General features: G+C 44.5%; 1 protein-coding gene across 1 annotated transcript in view; it reads right to left on the bottom strand.

The window, feature by feature from the left end:
• Positions 1 to 15,027, bottom strand: part of LOC129398425 (uncharacterized) — a 33,218-nt gene extending 18,191 nt beyond the window's left edge. Inside the window, exon 1 of the mRNA XM_063606239.1 lies at positions 14,574 to 15,027. Coding sequence (XP_063462309.1) covers positions 14,574 to 15,027 — 454 coding nt within the window. The remainder of the gene's footprint in view (positions 1 to 14,573) is intronic.
• Between the last annotated feature and the right edge of the window lie 3,202 nt (positions 15,028 to 18,229).

Here is an 18,229-nt window from a genome sequence, read left to right as displayed (position 1 = left end):
CCATTCTACTCTCTACAAGTTCAACATTTTTAGAGTCCACGTTTTAAGTGAGATCATAGAGTTTCTGTTTTTCTGTGCTTGGCTTATTTCACTTAATACAATGTCCTCCAGGTTCATCTATGTTGTCACGAATAATATAATTTCCCTCTTTTTGAAGGCTGAATAGTATTCCATTGTGTATATATACCACATTTTTTTTTTTTTTGAAACGGAGTCTCGCTCTGTTGCCCAGGCTGGAGTGCAGTGGTGCAATCTCGGCTCACTGCAACTTCCACCTCCTGGGTTCAAGCACTTCTCCTGCCTCAGCCTTCTGAGTAAATGGGATTACAGACACGTGCCGCCATGCCTGGCTAATTTCTGTATTTTTAGTAGAGACAGGGTTTCACCATGTTGGTCAGGCTGATCTCAAACTCCTGACCTCGTGATCCTCCTGCCTCGGCCTCCCAAAAAGTGCTGCGATTACAGGGGTGAGCCACCACGCCCGGCCACCACATTTTTTAAATCCATTCATCCAATGGACATCTAGGTCACTTCCATATCTTGACTATAGTGAATAATGTTACAATAAACATAGGAGTAAAGATATCGCTTTGGCATACCCATTTCAACTCCTTTGAATATATACTCAGGTCCTGGTGTGGTGGCTCACACCTGTAATCCCAGCACTTTGGGAGGCTGAGGTGGGTGGATCATCTGAGATCAGGAGTTCAAGACCAGCCTGGCCAACATGGTGAAGCCCTGTCTCTACTATACATACAAAAATTGGCCGGGTGTGGTGTGGGGCATGTCTGCAATTCCAGCTGCTCGAGAGGCTGAGGCACAAGAATCACTTGAACCTGGGAGACAGAGGTTGCAGTGAGCTGAGATCGTGCCACTGCACTCCAGCCTGGCTGATGGAATGAGACTCTGTCTCAAAACAAACAAACAAAAAAAGAATATATACTCAGAAGTGGGACTGCTGGATCATATGGTAGTTCGATTTTTTTATTTTTTATTTTTTTGAGATGGAGTCTTGCTGTGTTGCCCAGACTGGAGTGCAGTGGCGCCATCTCAGCTCACTGCAACCTCTGCCTCCTGGGTTCAAGCATTTCTCCATCTCAGCCTCCTGAGTAGCTGGGATTACAGGTGCCTGCCACCACACCCGGCAATTTTTTTTGTATTTTTAGTAGAGATGGGGTCTCGCCATCTTGGCCAGGCTGGTCTTGAACTCCTGACCTTGTGATCAACCCCCCCCTCGGCCTCCCAAAGTGCTGGGATTACAGGCATAAACCACCGTGCCTGGCCTGATTTTTTTTTTTTTTTTTTGAGATGGAATCTCGCTCTGTCACCTAGGCTGGATGGAGTGCAGTGGCACGATCTCGGCTCACTGCAAGCTCCACCTCCCGGGTTCACGCCATTCTCCTGCCTCAGCCTCCCAAGTAGCTGGGACTACAGGTGCCCGCCACCACGCCCAGCTAATTTTTTGTAGTTTTAGTAGAGACGGGGTTTCACCGTGTTAGCCAGGATGGCCTCCATCTCCTGACCTTGTGATCTGCCCGCCTCGGCCTCCCAAAGTGCTGGGATTACAGGCATGAGCCACCGCGCCCGGCCGATTTTTTGTTTTCTGAGGAACTCCTATAGTTTGCTGTGATGGCTGTATTAATTTACATTCCCACAAACAGTGCATAAGCGTTCCCTTTTCTCCACACTCTCACCAATACTTGTTATCTTTTGTCTTTTTGATAATAAGCCATTCTAACAGGGGTGAGTGCTCTCTTATTGTGGTTTTAATCTGCATTTCCATCAAGATCAGTGATAAGCATTTTTTCATTATCTCTGATGGCCATTTGTATGTTGTCTTTTTTTTTAGAGGTAAATGGGAAATTTTGAATTTAATTTTTTGTGAATGAGAATGTCTATTCAGGACATTTGTCCATCTTAAAATTGGGTTGCTTGTTTTCTCGCTACTGAGTTCCTTATATATTTTGGATATTAGTCCCTGATATGGTTTGGATTTGTGTCCCCACCCAAATCTCATGTTGAATTGGAAGGTGATTGGATCACAGGGTGGATTTCCCTCTTGCTGTTCTCACAATAATGAGTGAATTCTCACGAGATCTGATGGCTTAAAAGCATGTGGCACTTTGCACTCTCTCCTCCTGCCATATGAAGAAGGTCCTTGCTTCCCCTTGGCCTTCTGCCATGCTTGTAAGTTTCCTGAGGGCTCCCAGTCATGCTTCCCGTACAGCCTGTGGAATCGTGAGTCAATTAAACCTCTTTTCTTCATAAATTACTCAGTCTCAGGTAGTTCTTCATTAGCAGTGAGAACAGACTAATACAGTCCCATATCAGATGTATCGTTTGCAAACATTTTCTCCTAATCCTTGGTTTTTCTCTTCATTTATTGTTTCCTTTGCCGTGTAAAAGCTTTTTAGATTGACGCAACCCTATTTGTTTACTTTTGCATTTGTGGTCATATCCAAGAAATTTTTGTCTAGACAAACGTCATGGAGCATTTTCCTTTCTGAGTTTTATAGCTTCAGGTCTTCTGTTTAAGTCCTTAATCCATTTTGAGTTGATTGTCCATTGGTGATTAACTCTATCTTCAACCCCTCTCTTCTCCTCAGAGGTGGGGTGGGGTTTGGGGTTGGGGTTTAAAGTTCAACCCTCTAATTACATGGTAGGTTCCTTTAGCCACTAGCCTCCATCCTGAAGCTATGTAGGAACTTGGAGTCACCAGTCATCTCATTGGTTATGAATAGCAAAAGATGCTTCTATCATCCCTATCACTCAGAAAATGATGAGGGTTTTAGGAGCTCTGCGGCAGGAACTGGACATGAAGATCTACTCTATACAATGTCAATATGTCTACTATGTTTATGATGTCAATATGTTCACGATGTCAATATGTCTCATTAATGGCAATACGTCTCATTAATGGCAATATGTTTCATTGACGGTAATATTTACCATTATCACTTGGTCAAGGTGGTGTCTACCAGGTTGCTCTATGGTAAAAGTTACTATCTTTCCTTTTGTTGCTAATAAATATCCTGGGGGAAGATACTTTAAGGCTACCTACAGGACAGACGGACGCAGTGGCTCATGCTTGTAATCCTAACACTTTGGGAGGTGGAGGTGGGAGGATGGCTTGAGCCCAGGAGTTTGAGACCAACCTAGGCAACATAGTGAGACCTTCACTATGAAAAAAAAAGAAAAAATTAGCTGGGTGTGGTGGCGAGTGCCTGTAGTCCCAGCTATTCGGGAGGCTGAGGTGAGAGGGTTGCTTGAGCCTGGAAGGTCGAGGCTGCAGTGAGCTGTGATCATGCCACTGCACTCCAGCGAGCCATGATCACGCCACTGCACTCCACCCTAGGTGAAAGAGTGAGACCCTGTCTCAAAAAAAGAAAAAAAAAAGAAAGAAAAAAGACTATGTACATATCTTGCTTCTCAAACCCATTAATTTTAGCATCATCAGTGTATCTCATCTCATCTGCAACAATTATTAACGTGGTGTTTGCCTAATGGTGTTCTTCTATTTCCCTCTTACTAATTTAGTATTGGAATTTTTCCGTAAGGAAAAACTGCTTCTTATCCCCTATTCATTCATTTGATTATTTGCTTCTATCTATAGAGACTCATGGATACTTATTTTATTCTATGAGTTAAAAGTCAAATACTTTTCTTATTTATTTTATTGCACAAATTGTTTCAGCTTTGGCCATTACGAGACTCCTGTGTTATTTCAACCAGGCTTTCTCCTTTCTTAAGCACTTTCTCACTTCTTGGCAATATAAGATGTTTCAGGCTCTCTAGCATTTTTCCTGCCCAGCCCTGGAATCAACCGTTTCTCCAAAGTGCCCTGGTTCCTTTTACTGGAGAACAGGATTTAGAAACAAAGATTTGGGTGCTAGGTATGCTTATTGCTACTAGGGTATCATTGCTTCTAGGCCCTCTTAGCAGACATAGCTAGGAAATATATAATATTTATATATATATACACACAAACTAACCATGTATATACACACATCAATTATGTGTGTGTTTATGTGTATATATACACACACACACACACACACATATATATTAAATATCATGAGTTCATACTGATATCTGACTCCAATCTAATACCACAAGGTTCATTTTAGTCTTCCCTTTTTCCTTACTGGTAACTTCCTTCTTCAACAGTAAAAAATTGGTGGCTCTTATTATCTACTTATTTGTTCAATTGTGACATACATATAACACAGCTTTATAATAGAGTTGCTAACTCATACCCTTGCGAGAAACACAATTACTGACTTGATTACAGCATTTATGTAGAATTCTTTTCATCTTTAGCCTTACAGTACCCAGTTAAGATACTGTTTCCTAAAGTTATTTAAGGTTAGTTATTTTCTTCCTCACCTCTTTCAATGTGGTTACATCCTTCCTTTGTAATGTAGTTAGGTCCAATTTATTAGTGTTTATATTCACTCTCCTCTATTTTTTATTGTATTTATTCTCAGGTGGCTTCTTTCATTGTCTTGGTTTCACTGCTCATCCTTTCTGAGCTACAGAAAAACATACAAATGTAACCACCCTCCTGGACACCCCCAGGTAGGTGTCCCTCATATTTCTCAAGCCTAACATATCCAAAACTCATTCTCTCTCAAGTCTCTTGCCATTAATTTTCCATACAGTAAGGTAGGTCAGAATGGTGACTCCACAGCCAAACCATATGGGTTTGATCCCCAGCTCCATGACTTTAGCTGTATGAGTCTGGTTGGGTAAATGACTCAACCTTTCCAGGCTTCTACTTCCTCATCTATAAAACTAGGAATAATAATAGTATCTACCCGTGGGTTTGTTGTGAGGATTAAGGAAAAGTGAAAATTTGTAAATATTTAGAATATAACAGCACAAGCCAGGCGCAGTGGCTCACACCTGTAATCCCAGCACTTTGGGAGGCCAAGGTGGGCAGATTGCCTGAGGTCGGGAGTTCGAGACCAGCCTGACCCACATGGAGAAACTCCGCCTCTACTAAAAATACAAAATTAGCCAGGCATGGTGGCGCATGCCTGTAATCCCAGCTACTTGGGAGGCTGAGGCAGGAGAATCGCTTGAAACCAGGAGATGGAGGTTTCAGTGAGCCGAGATCATGCCATTGCACTCCAGCCTGGGCAATAAGAGTGAAACTCTGTCTCAAAAAAAAAAAAAAAAAAAGAATATAACAGAATATAACAGCATATAATAAGCAGTAGATAGATATATCTTAATTCTAACTCTTCTATCATATTCCCCATCTCAATGAATAGCAACACCAAGCCTGAAACCCGAATGGCATCCTGAGCTCCCTCGTTCTCCCTTAGGCTCTCTATCTAATCAATGTCACATTCTGGTATACGTATTCCCTTCCGTATCTCATGAATGTTTCTGGTCTTCATCTTCATGTCTAGTACATTGGTTCAGCCACCATCAGCTCTCACTTTGATTACTGCCCTTCCCTTCTAACTTATCTCCTTGACTTTAGTCTAACCTTTTCTTCATACTGCAGCCAGAGTGATCTTTCCTATACCCCTCTCTACCATGGAAATACCCTCATTTTACTTTTTGGCAAATATTAAAACACAAATTTTAGTAAATATATAAAAAATGAAAATCACTTATAATATCACCTGGAGATAACTAGTTACCTTATTTTTGGGATTTATCCTTTCAGGCTTTTTCCATGTATACACACACAGGCATACACATGCACATATTATTAAATGTATAGTTTTCTTTTCAGAAATCTACATTTTAATTGACAATATTGTAGATCTCACTTCATGACAGAAAACAAAAGTCAAAAACATTCATTTTCTTAATAGATTCATAATATATTCCTTTGCATGCAATAACCAAAACTTATTTCATTATTAATAGACCTTTAGGTTGTTTTCTTTCTTGCTTGCTTGCTTGCTTTTATAGACAACAGCAAACACTGTTAGACATACAGTTTTTGAATGATTTTGCCTGATTAGTTCCTTAGGAAAAGTGTAATTGCAGGGTCAAAGAAAAGGCAAAACACTGTCCAGGAAGGTTGTATCAATTTATATATTAATCACCAATACATGAGACCATTAACCAATGTCAGGCTTTGTTCTTTTGAAATACATAAACATATTTAATCACTGCTTTAACATGCACTTCTTAGATATATGGGACAGAAGTATTTATATTTTTAGCTTTATTTTTTAAATAAATTACCCTTTCGTGTCATCTGTCCATTTTTCCACTATTGTCTTTTTCTTGACAATAGTGATTTCTTGATTTGCAAGAGGTCTTTAGACAGAAGGTAGTATAAAGTAAAGGGATTAACTCAGCAGAACTGGATGATCCAAACCCTGAACATTTCAAGGAAAGGTACCCTGGCCTGCCCCCTTGGGAGACAACCTCTAAACCCCTGGAATATCCTGCCAGTTAAGAGTGTCTTTGTTTGCCTGAGGCCATGGGACATGTTCAGATGTTAATGCTAACAAAGGGACCCTGTTATGTTGAGAACTGCAGGCCATGTGGTAGCTCCTCCTCTGAAAGGGCTGGAGAGTGAAGGTCAGCCACAAGGGTGGTCAGCCAAGCCTACATGACTGGTGTTGGGGCTCAGAAAATGATACTGCAAATTAAAGGCCTCAAAAGCACAAGTTTCTCTCTGGCCTTCTCCTGCCCTTCTTTCTCTCACCCCTCATTCTCCCCTTAGAGTAGGCTTAGAAACTAGAATACCCCTTCCCCGAGGCAGGTCATAGAAACAACAACCCTTGGCCAGGTGTGGTGGCTCATGCCTGTAATCCCAGCAATTTGGGAAGCCAAGGTGGGCAGATCATTTGAGGTCAGGAGTTTGAGACCAGCCTGGCCAACATGGTGAAATGCTGTCTCTACTAAAAATATAAAAATTAGCCGGGTATGGTGGCGGGTGCCTGTAATCCCAGCTACTTGGGAGGCTGAGGCACAAGAATGGCTTGAACCCGGGAGGCGGAGGTTGCAGTGAGCCAAGATCGTGACACTGTACTCCAGCCTTGGCAACCAGCAAAACTCAGTCTCAAAACAAACAAAAACAAAACAACAAAAAACAGGAATGCTTTTTCTCCAAAGCCAGTCATAAAACCTAAAAATATTACCCTAATTCCCTGCCTTCTGTATAATAACTGGCCATAAATACATTATATGACCTACCTTGTTTCATTGTAGGTCATAAGATCCTCATTCTAGAGTGGTCTTACCCCACACTGGGTAGGAAGGAATACTTCCCAAAGAGAACAAGGAGAATCTGAACACCCAGGCCTGGCTGCATTTCCCCATTCAATCTATGAGCATGAGATCATACCCTTTTTGTCCAATCATATTTATACATGGATGTCCATACCTAAGCATAAACTGTATGTTTATGTTTCCCTGTATCTTTGGGTCTTCAGTCTGAAGGCTCCCATGTCACATAAAACTATGATCAAATTAGTCCGGGCGCGGTAGCTCACGCCTGTAATCCCAGCACTTTGGAAGGCTGAGGCGGGCAGATCATGAAGTCAGGAGATCAAGACCATCCTGGCTAACATGGTGAAACCCCGTCTCTACTAAAACTACAAAAAAATTAGCCGGGCGTGGTGGCGGCCGCCTGTAGTCCCAGCTACTCGGGAGGCTGAGGCAGGAGAATGGCGTGAACCTGGGAGACGGAGTTTGCAGTGAGCAGAGATCACACCACTGCACTCCAGCCTGGGTAAATTTGTATGCCTTGTCTCCTATTACTCCGCTTTTTTTTTTTTCCAAACAATTTCACTCTTGTTGCCCAGAATGGAGTGCAATGGCATGATCTTGGTTCACTGCAACCTCACCTCCCAGGTTCAAGTAATTCTCCTGCCTCAGCCTCCCGAGTAGCTGGGATTATAGGCTCCCGCCACCACGCCCGGCTAATTTTGTATCTTCAGTAGAGACGGGGTTTCTCTATGTTGGTCAGGCTGGTCTCAAACTCCCGACCTCATGTGATCCAATCGCCTTGGTCTCCTAAAGTGCTGGGATTACAGGCGTGAGCCACCGCGCCCAGCCTATTCTGCTTCGTTTTTTTTTTTTTTTTGGTCAGTGCTTTTCAGCAAACCTTCAGAGGGCAAAGGGGAAGTTATAAAACTATTACCAAATAAACTTGTTATGCTTTTCTCTTGTTAACCTGTGTTTTGTTATAGGGTTTTCTGTCATGACCCTTATGATAGGGAGAAAAGGGATCACCCCTACACCAGTCCCCAATTAAAACCCTGAACACCAAGCTTGAGTGAGCTTCCCTGGTTCTGTATGGCACGAACACAAATCTCTCACACGTTGTTCCTGGGATTTTTTTTTTTTATTTTTTTTTTTTATGAGCTGGAGTCTCACTCTGTCGCCCAGGCTGGAGTGCAGTGGCGCGATCTCGGCTCACTGCAAGCTCCGCCTCCCGGGTTCACGCCATTCTCTGGCCTCAGCCTCCCGAGTAGCTGGGACTACAGGCGCCCGCCACCAGGCCTGGCTAATTTTTTTGTAGTTTTAATAGAGACGGGGTTTCACTGTGTTAGCCAGGATGGTCTCGATCTCCTGACCTCGTGATCCGCCTGCCTTGGCCTCTCAAAGTGCTGGGATTACAGGCGTGAGCCACCATGCCCGGCCTTTTTTATTTTTATTTTTATTTTTTTGAGACACAGTTTCGCTTTTGTTGCCCAGGCTGGAGTGCAATGGCATGATCTCGGCTCACCGCAACCCATGCCTCCTGGGTTCAAGTGATTCTTCTGCCTCAGCCTCCCAAGTAGCTGGGATTACAGGCATGCGCCACCACGCTTGGCTAATTTCGTATTTTTAGTAGAGACGGGGTTTCTCCATGTTTGGTCAGGCTGGTCTCGAACTCCTGACCTCAAGCGATCCACCCGCCTCGGCCTCCCAAAGTGCTGGGATTACAGGCATGAGCGCCCAACCTTTTCCTGGGAGATTTAAATGTTATCTGTAAAATTCCACAGAGAGAGAGGACAATGGGAAGCCTGCACCTGGTCTCTCCTGGACCTTGGAGCTTGCTCTATGTGCTTTTTTTCTGTTGCTGATATTTTTCTTTTTTGAGACGGAGTCTCACTCTGTCGCCCAGGCTGGAGTGCAGTAGCGGAATCTCGGCTCACTGCAACTCCCGGGTTCAAGCAATTCTCGTGCCTCAGCCTCCCAAGTAGCTGGGATTACAGGCACCTGCCACCACGGCCAGCTAATTTTTGTATTTTTAGTAGAGATGGGGTTTCACCATGTGGGCCAGGCTGGTCTTGATCTCCTGACCTCAGGTGATCCATCCACTTTGGTCTCCCAACGTGCTGGGATTACAGGCATGAGCCACCATGCTTGGCATGTTGCTGACTTTTAATTTGCATCCTTTCACTCTAACACTCTACCATAAATGCAACACAGTATTTGCTGAATTCTAGGAGTTCTAGCAAATCACTGAACCAGAGGGTAGTCTTGGGGACCCAAGAACATAGACAGTAACCAGCAACTCCCTTGTCAAACACACACACACATATAGTCTCCATTCCACCATTTGTCTTTTATTTTTGCTGCTTTCTAAAAGGAGCTAATTTGTAAAAGGTCTGCATGGTAAAATTTGTTTTTTCCTTTCTGTAGAGGTCCTAAGTGTGTGTGAGGGTTTTGTTCTTTTATTCCTTATATAAGTTAAACACATTATTTTTTTAACTTAAGTTCCACACATTCTTACATAAGCTCACAAGGGAAAAACATGGGAATATATGGAGTAAAATGTGAGGGCCCTTCAACTCTTTTTTTTTTTTTTTTTGAGACAGAGTTTCGCTCCTGTTGCCCAGGCTGGAGTGCAAGGGCGCAATCTCAGCTCACCGCAACCTCCGCCTCTCGGGTTCAAGCGATTCTCCTGCCTCAGCTTCCCAAGTAGCTGGGATTACAGGCATGCACCACCACGCCTGACTGATTTTGTATTTTTAGTAAAGACGGGGTTTCTCCATGTCAGTCAGGCTGGTCTTGAACTCCCGACCTCAGGTGATCTGTCCGTCTCACCCAAAGTGCTGGGATTACAGGCATGAGTGACTGCACCTGGCCTCAACTCCTCTTTCACTCTACTTCCCTCCTTGGAAGAATTCCTTGGCGTGCATTGCTCTCTATGCATTTTTTTTTTTTTTTTTTTTTTTTTTTTGATACAGAGCCTCGCTCTGTCACCCAGGCTGGAGTTCAGTTGCGTGATCTCGGCTCACTGCAACCTCCACCTCCCAGATTCAAGCGATTCTCCTGCCCCAGCCTCCCGAGTAGCTGGACTACAGTCACGCGACACAACGCCCGGCTAATTTTTTGTATTTTTAGTAGAGACGGGGTTTCACTGTGTTGGCCAGGATGGTCTCGATCTCTTGACCTCGTGATCCATCCACCTCAGCCTTCCAAAGTGCTGAGATTACAGGCATGAGCCATTGCACCCAGCCACTTGTGATTTTTATAAACAAGGGTTTACTACTTCCCACTTTAGATTCATAGATGACAGTCCATCTTAGTTGAGATTTACTTTTTTTCTATGATTTAATTTTTTTTCTATTAAATAAGTGGACATCATTTCTCTTAATCTTTTTTCTCTCCTGATTTCTATTTTCATACTTTGCCTTGCAAGTCACATTATACTTTTGTTCCTGCAAACCATTATATATCATGAACTAGTGTGGGTGAAATAAAAATTACATTTTGCAGGCGTTTATATACTCAGATGTGTTTCTGTTTATTTATGTTTTTGTTTTGAGACAGGATCTCACTTTATCACCCAGGCTGCAGTGCAGTGGCACCATCATGGCACACTGCAGCCTCAAACGCCTGGGCTCAAGAGCTCCTCCGTCCTCAGCCTCCCCAGTAGCTGGGACCACAGGTGCGCATCACCACGCGCGGCTTTTTGTTGTTGTTGTTGTTGTTAGCGACCAGGTCTCACCATGTTTCCCAGGCTGGTCTAGACACAATTTCTTTCTATGATTTAATTTTTTTTCTATTAAATAAGTGGACATCATTTCTCTTAATCTTTTCTCCCCTGATTTCTATTTTCATACTTTGCCTTGCAAGTCACATTATACTTTTGTTCCTGCAAACCATTATATATCATGAACTAGTGTGGGTGAAATAAAAATTACATTTTGCAGGCGTAAATGTAGACACAATTCTTCTATTAAATAACCATGTGACTTTGGAAAGGTATTTAGACTGAGCTTTAATTTCGTTCATATTTATATTAGAATGTTGAAACTGAATTATTTCTTAGTTCCTGTATATAAACTTCTAATTGTCCACATTTATTTGCTGATGAACTAATCAAATAGTAACTTTTTCATTTAGTGTTCATTCAAAACTTAATAGTTTAAAACCTTAATCTATGCTAGGAATTGTTCCAAGCATGTGTGGGAGTAGGCACACTCCTTAATTTTTTTTTCTTTTGAGACAGAGTTTCACTCTGTCGTCCAGGCTAGAGTGCCGTGGCACAATCCAGGCTCACTGCAACCTCCACCTCCCGGGTTCAAGCACAATCCTCCTGCCTCAGGCACATGCCACAATGCCCAGCTAATATTTGCATTTTTAGGAGATGGGGTTTCACCATGTTGCCCAGGCTGGTCTCAAACTCCTGACCTCAGATGATCCATCCACCTCGGCCTCCCAAAGTGCTGGGATTACAGGCATAAGCCACCACGTCCAGCCTCTCCTTAATATTTGATTCTTCTGTGTATCTGTGATACCAGGATAATTCTTCTTATATCTTTATTTAGAATTCTCTTAAGGGATACATTTTTTCTTGTAATAATGATTTAATTGAGGCAATTTTAATCTTACAGCAGATTAGAATTTTCAACTCATTTTGATGTTGTAACTGTTACGGACTAAATTATATTCCACACCCACAAATTAGTATGTTGAAGTCCTAACCCCCAATGTGACTTTATTTGGAAATAGGGCCTTAAAGGTTGTCATTTTTTTTTTTTTTTTTTGGAGACAGAGTCTCGCTCTCTTGCCCAGACTGGAGTGCAATGGTGTGATCTCGGCTCACGGAAACCTCTGCCTCCCGGGTTCAAGCAATTCTCCTGCCTCAGCTTCCCAAGTTGCTGGGATTACAGGCACCCACCACCACACCCAGCTAATTTTTGTATTTTTAGTAGAGATGGGGTTTCACCATGTTGGCCAAGTTGGTCTTGAACTCCCGACCTCAGGTGATCCACCTGCCTCGGCCTTCCAAAGTGCTGGGATTACAGGCATGAGCCACTGCACCGGGCCTGTAATTAAAGTTAAATAAGGTCATAACGGTGGGGTCTTAATCCAATAGCAGTAGTGTCCTCATAAGAAGAAGAGGCACCAGGAGTGCATGCACCCAGTGCAAAGGCCAGCAGAAGAGGACACAGAGAGATGCCAGTCCCTTCTGCAAGCCAGGAAGAGAGGTTCACTGGAAACCAACAGGGCAGGCACTTTGATTTTGAACTTCCCACCTCTAGAACTGTGAGATACCACATTTCTGTTGTTTGCACTCAGTCTGCAGTATTGTATAGCAGACTGAGCAGGCTATGACAGTCACCAAAGATGCATACTCTAAGGTAAAATTAAAAGCATGGTCTTCACAGCTGACATTTCCAATCAGTTGAAAATGACACCAACATGTTACAAGAACTATAACTCATAAGATTTATATAGTCCTCTTTTCTAATGAAATTCACATACAAATCTGCACTCAAATTAAACTGCTTTTTTTGGGGTAAAAAAAAAAGTGCATGGGTGTAAGGCAAAGCCAGATGCAATATCAAGATCATAAAGGGCTTTGAGGGCATCACTAAGGAACTAGAACATTTTCCTGATGGCGGCAGGGAGCCGCGAGTTTTCAGCAACAGAGTGACTTTCCACCAACATTCATCACTGAATAACTATCTATTTAGAACGTACTAATTGCTACAACCTACTAAGTGTTCCAACCTGCCTTTTAAAAAATTATTATTATTTTTTAACTTTTCTGTATCTTTTAAATGCCTCACAATTTAAGTTAAAAGAAATAGATCAGGCCGGGCGCAGTGGCTCACGCCTGTAATCCCAGCACTTGGGAGGCCGAGGTGGGCAGATCACCTGAGGTCAGGAGTTTGAGACCAGCCTGACCAATATGCTGAAACTCCGTCTCTACTAAAAATACAAAAATGAGCCAGGTGTGGTGGCATGTGCCTGTAATCCCAGCTAATTGGGAAGCTGAGACAGGAGAATCATTTGAACCCAGGAGGCAGAGGTTGCGGTGAGCGGAGATCACACCATTGCACTCCAGCCTGGGCAACAGGAGCGAAACTCCAACTCAAAAAAAAAAAAAAATCATATGAAAGGACATAATTAAGGGGGATTTGCTTAAAACATTTATTTTATTTTTTGAGACAAGGTCTGATTCTGTCGCCCAGGCTGGAGTGCAGTGACTGGCTCACTGCAACCTTCATCTCCTGGGCCAAAGCCATCTTCCCACCTCAGCCTCCTGAGTAGCTGGGGACTACATGCACACACCACCAAGTCCGGTTAATTTTTCTAGTTTTTTTTTGTAGCAACAGGGTCTTGCCATGTTTCCCAGGCTGGTCTCGAACTCATGAGCTCAAGTGATCCTCCTGCCTCTGCCTCCCAAAGTGCTGCGATTACAGGACCGCAACCGGCCTAAACATTTTAAATGAAAAAATCTATGTATGTATGTACGCATGTATGTACGTATATATATTCAGTGCAGAAACTGTCAGGGCAGTGGCAGAATCTAGAAACAGCTGGCCGAACGCCGTGGCTCATGCCTGTAATCCCAGCACTTTGAGAGGCCAAGCCGGGAGGATCACTTGCGCTCAGAGACCACCCTGGGAAACATGGTGAGACCTGGTCGCTAACAACAACAACAACAACAAAAAGCCGCGCGTGGTGGTGCACACCTGTGGTCCCAGCTACTGAGGAGGCTGAGGAAGGAGGAGCTCTTGAGCCCAGGCGTTTGAGGCTGCAGTGTGCCATGATGGTGCCACTGCACTGCAGCCTGGGTGATAAAGTGAGATCCTGTCTCAAAACAAAAACATAAATAAACAGAAACACATCTGAGCATACACACGCCTGCAAAATGTAATAAAAGTGTCACTGCAATTCTGTGGAAAAGTGACTCAACGGATAACGGCAAGGCAATGAGAGAAAAAGGTAATCTCTACCTAACCCTTTACCACAAATATCATACTCAATGAAATACAGATAAAAAGGAGAAAAAGAAAATATTTTTAAAATTCTTTAAACGTATTATAAGAAAATAAAGCCGAACGTTTGCATAATCCTGAGATGAGGAAAAACTTTCCCCCAAAATGACACCTATGGACGCTTGCCCAAAAATAAACTGCAAATTTTTCTTCAGCCTCAGAGTCATTCCCAGATAGTAGAAGACAATGTGTTTATAATATTGGAACGGGTAAGACCTTCCTATAAAAGACCAAAAATCTGAAAGGGACACGGGGCGGGTGACAGGAATGGGGACAGCGGGGACAGCGGCCGCCCCTCCCGCCGCCTGCCGCCTGCCGCCTCCCGCCGCCGCCTCCCGCCTCCGCCTCCTCCCGGCGCGCACTCACCTCCGCAGACAAAGGGCGCTCCGCAGGCTCCGCCCCCTGACGCCGCCGCCGCCGCCGCGGTGGACCCGGGCGGGAGAAGGTGCCGAGGGCCCCGCAGCCTGAGCCAATGACGCCCGGTGACTGGGCTCCTGGGGCCGGTCCAGCCACCGGCGCCCCAGGCCTGCTCTGAGGACAGCCTCCCCGCAATGGCGGCGCAAGACGCTGGCCTCAGATCCCCAATACGCATGCGCTGGCGGCGCTCCGAGCCTGCTTCCTTCATCGCAACCCTCATCGCCGGGGCTCCTGACTCCCACCAGCTTTCCCGGGTCTGTTTTTCATCGGGGCTATGCGGACCCCGGGGACCGCGGCCTCGAGCCTTCCCAGAATTTTCCGGTCCTAGAGGGCCGAGGGGGACGGGCCGAGGACCCGTCCCTTCGTCCCTGCCAATTAGAAGCGTTGGACTGTCCGTCTCCATGGTGACGACACAAGCCTTCCTTTCAGTCCTGGAACCACCCCTCCTTCCCATCAATTTCATATTGATGAAACTCAAAATATAATGATGATGGTGTTATTGGCCGGGCGCGGTGGCTCACGCGTGTAATCCCAGCACTTTGGGAGCTTGAGGCTGGTGGATCACCTGAGGTCAGGAGTTCGAGACCAGCCTGGCCAACATGGTGAAACCCCCGTCTCTAATAAACGTACAAATATTAGCTGGGCGTGGTGACGGGCGCCTGTAATCCCAGCTATTCCGGAGGCTGAGGCAGGAGAATCGCTTAAATTCGGGACGGGGAGGTTGCAGTGAGCAGAGATCACATCATTGCACTCCAGCCTGGGCAGCAGAGTAAGACTCCATCTCAAAAAAAAATACAATAATGATATCATTATATCATTATATAGTATATGCTACTGATGCGAAGAATGGAATTTTATTTTATTTATTTATTTATTTATTTTTGAGATGGAGTCTTGCTCTGTGGCCCAGGCTGGAGTGCAGTGGTGAGATCGCCGCTCACTGCAAGCTCCGCCTCCCGGGTTCATGCCATTCTCCTGCCTCAGCCTCCCAAGTACCTGGGACTACAGGCGCCCACCACCACGCCCAGCTAACTTTTTTTTTATTTTTATTTTTAGTTGAGATGGGGTTTCACCGTGTTAGCCAGGATGGTCTTGATCTCCTGACCTCGTGATCCTCCTGCCTCGGCCTCCCAAAGTGCTGGGTTTACAGGCTTGAGCCATCGCGCCTGGCCAAAGAATGGAATTTTTTTAGGCGTAACATTTTGCTTAATTGGAGTTTGGAGTTAGTTAGTTTTTTTGTTTTATTTTGTTTTTCAGACAGGGCCTTGTTCTGTCACCCAGGCTGGAGGGCAATGGTGCCATCATGGCTCAGTGCAGCTTCAAACTCCTGGGCTCAAGCATCCTCCCGCCTCAGCCTCCCCAGTAGCGAGGATTACAGCAGCCCTGAGCCACTGCGCCCTGCTAATTTTTAAAACTTTTTTGTAGAGATGGGGATCTCACTATGTTGTCCAGGCTGGTCTTGAACTCCTGGGCTCAAGGGATTCTTACTCCTCAGGCCCCCCAAGGTGCTGGGATTACAGGCATCAGCACTGTGCTAGGCCCCAGAGTTAGTGTTCTTCAGCATCAAAATTGTGTTCATCTGTTTATACCAGTTATAATGAGATTTTACATATTTCATCTTTGAAAATGTTTTTAAGATAGATACGTACTGCCAAACACTGATACCATCCATGAACATATGATTTAACTTGAGCATATTCATTGCTTGGAAGAATAGAGTTCCGTTATATTCTCTTGAAATTTGCATTTTAGCATGTCATTATATGGCAGATTAATCACTTCCAATTGAAGGTTAGGTGGGAACTCCTCAACTGCACAGTTACAGGGATATTGAAATATAGAAATGTGCTTTGCATTTGCATAGAGGTCCAAAAATGCTACCAGAACTACCAGAGCTATAGATCGAAAAATATAGCCACTGCAAATTTCTGCAAACCAACTAAGATAAGGTTATATAAGGTTGATGTAAAAGCAACTGTAGTTTTTGGCATTAAAAGTAATGGCAAAAACCACAATTACTTTTGTACCAACCTAATACTAAATTAGGGTTTTCTTAACTTCTTTAAAAATATTCTTGCCTGACCAGGTGTGGTGACCCACACCTGTAATCCTAGCACTTTGGGAGGCTAAGGCGGGCAAATTGCTTGAGCTCAGGAGTTCAAGACCAGCCTGGCCAACATGGTGAAACCTCATCTCTACTAAAAATACAAAAATTACCTTGGCATGGTGGTGGGTGCCTGTAATCCCAGCTACTCAGGAGGCTGCTGAGGCACAAGAGTTGCTTGAACCCAGGAGGCAGATGTCGCAGTGAGCCGAGATTGCGCTACTGCACTCTAGCCTGGGCAACAAGAGAAAACTCCATCTTCAAAAAAGTCACACACACACACGCACACACACACATACCCAAATTGACATACTTTTTAATGAAAGACAAAGTGAATTATATTTTAACTTCCATGGGGTTTTGCTCACTCAAGTAACTTGAAGTTCATTGTTCTTATTCCTTGCCAAAGATCCACCAGGATAAGTGACATGGAGGGGGAGACTCATTGTGGGATATGTTGGAAGGTGGTTCTTGGCTCCCCTTGTACCTCATCTTAGGACTCATGTGGTGTGTGACCAGAAACTGTTCAGTCTCCCAGAAAAAAATGACAGTTTTTTTTTGAGACAGGATCTACCTCTGTCGCCCAGGCTGAAGTGCAGTGGTGTCATCATAGCTCACTGCCGCCTTGACTTCCTTGGCTCAAACAATCCTCCCTCCTCATTTTCCTGAGTAGCTGGAGGCATGCACCACACCTGGTTAATTTTAAAATTTTTTGTAGAGATGGAGCCTTGCTATGTTGCCCAGGCTGGTCTCAAACTCCTAGCCTCAAATGATCCTCCTGCCTTGGGCTCTTAAAGTGCTGGGATTATAGGCGTAAGCCACCATGCCCGGCCGCTTAGCTTCTCTTTCGATGAGCTGCTGCTCATTGCTAGGGAGGAGGGTGGAGAAGGAGGGCATCACTATCTATTGTGAGGAAAAGTTTTAGTTCTGGCAACCATGAATATCTTACTCAGCAAAACAGACTACCATCTGGAAATTTAGTTCCTAGACTGACTTTGTGAGTGCAGCCCAATCCAGTTGCCTGAGCTTAGTGGGACATGGCTCAGGCCAGAATTTGGGTTTTGGAGGTGAGACAGGCTAAAGTGGCCTGAAGAGCCCTGCCTGGGCCAGAACCTGGGTTGGAGGACATAGGATGCAAAGACAACCTTTGTGGGTTTGGAGAGGCCAAGGCTGAGGAAGTGCCCAGAGCCCACTCTGTATGCGTGTGTGTGAGTGTGTTGGGGCATCTGCCCTCAGCAGGGTGGGTGTGTTTGTGTGTGTCACTAGTGGTCTGTGTGTGACAAACATCTGCTCTCCGTGTGTGTATCTGTCTGTATTTGAGGGATGGTTAGTGTGACTGTGTAGTGTATTGAGGCAACCCATGCCCACAGTGATGTGTGATTTGTCTGTTTTCGTGTGCACGTCGGGTGGTGTGAGTCGCTGTATGGTATGTGTCCTCTGTGGTAAGTGTGTGCATGTGCACATGCATGTGTTTGTGTGTGTGGCGGGGTGGAATGTGTGA

This window comes from Pan paniscus, chromosome 6, assembly GCF_029289425.2.
Source record: "Pan paniscus chromosome 6, NHGRI_mPanPan1-v2.0_pri, whole genome shotgun sequence".
Lineage (NCBI taxonomy): Eukaryota > Metazoa > Chordata > Mammalia > Primates > Hominidae > Pan > Pan paniscus.
This window is presented reverse-complemented; position numbering and strand designations above follow the sequence as displayed.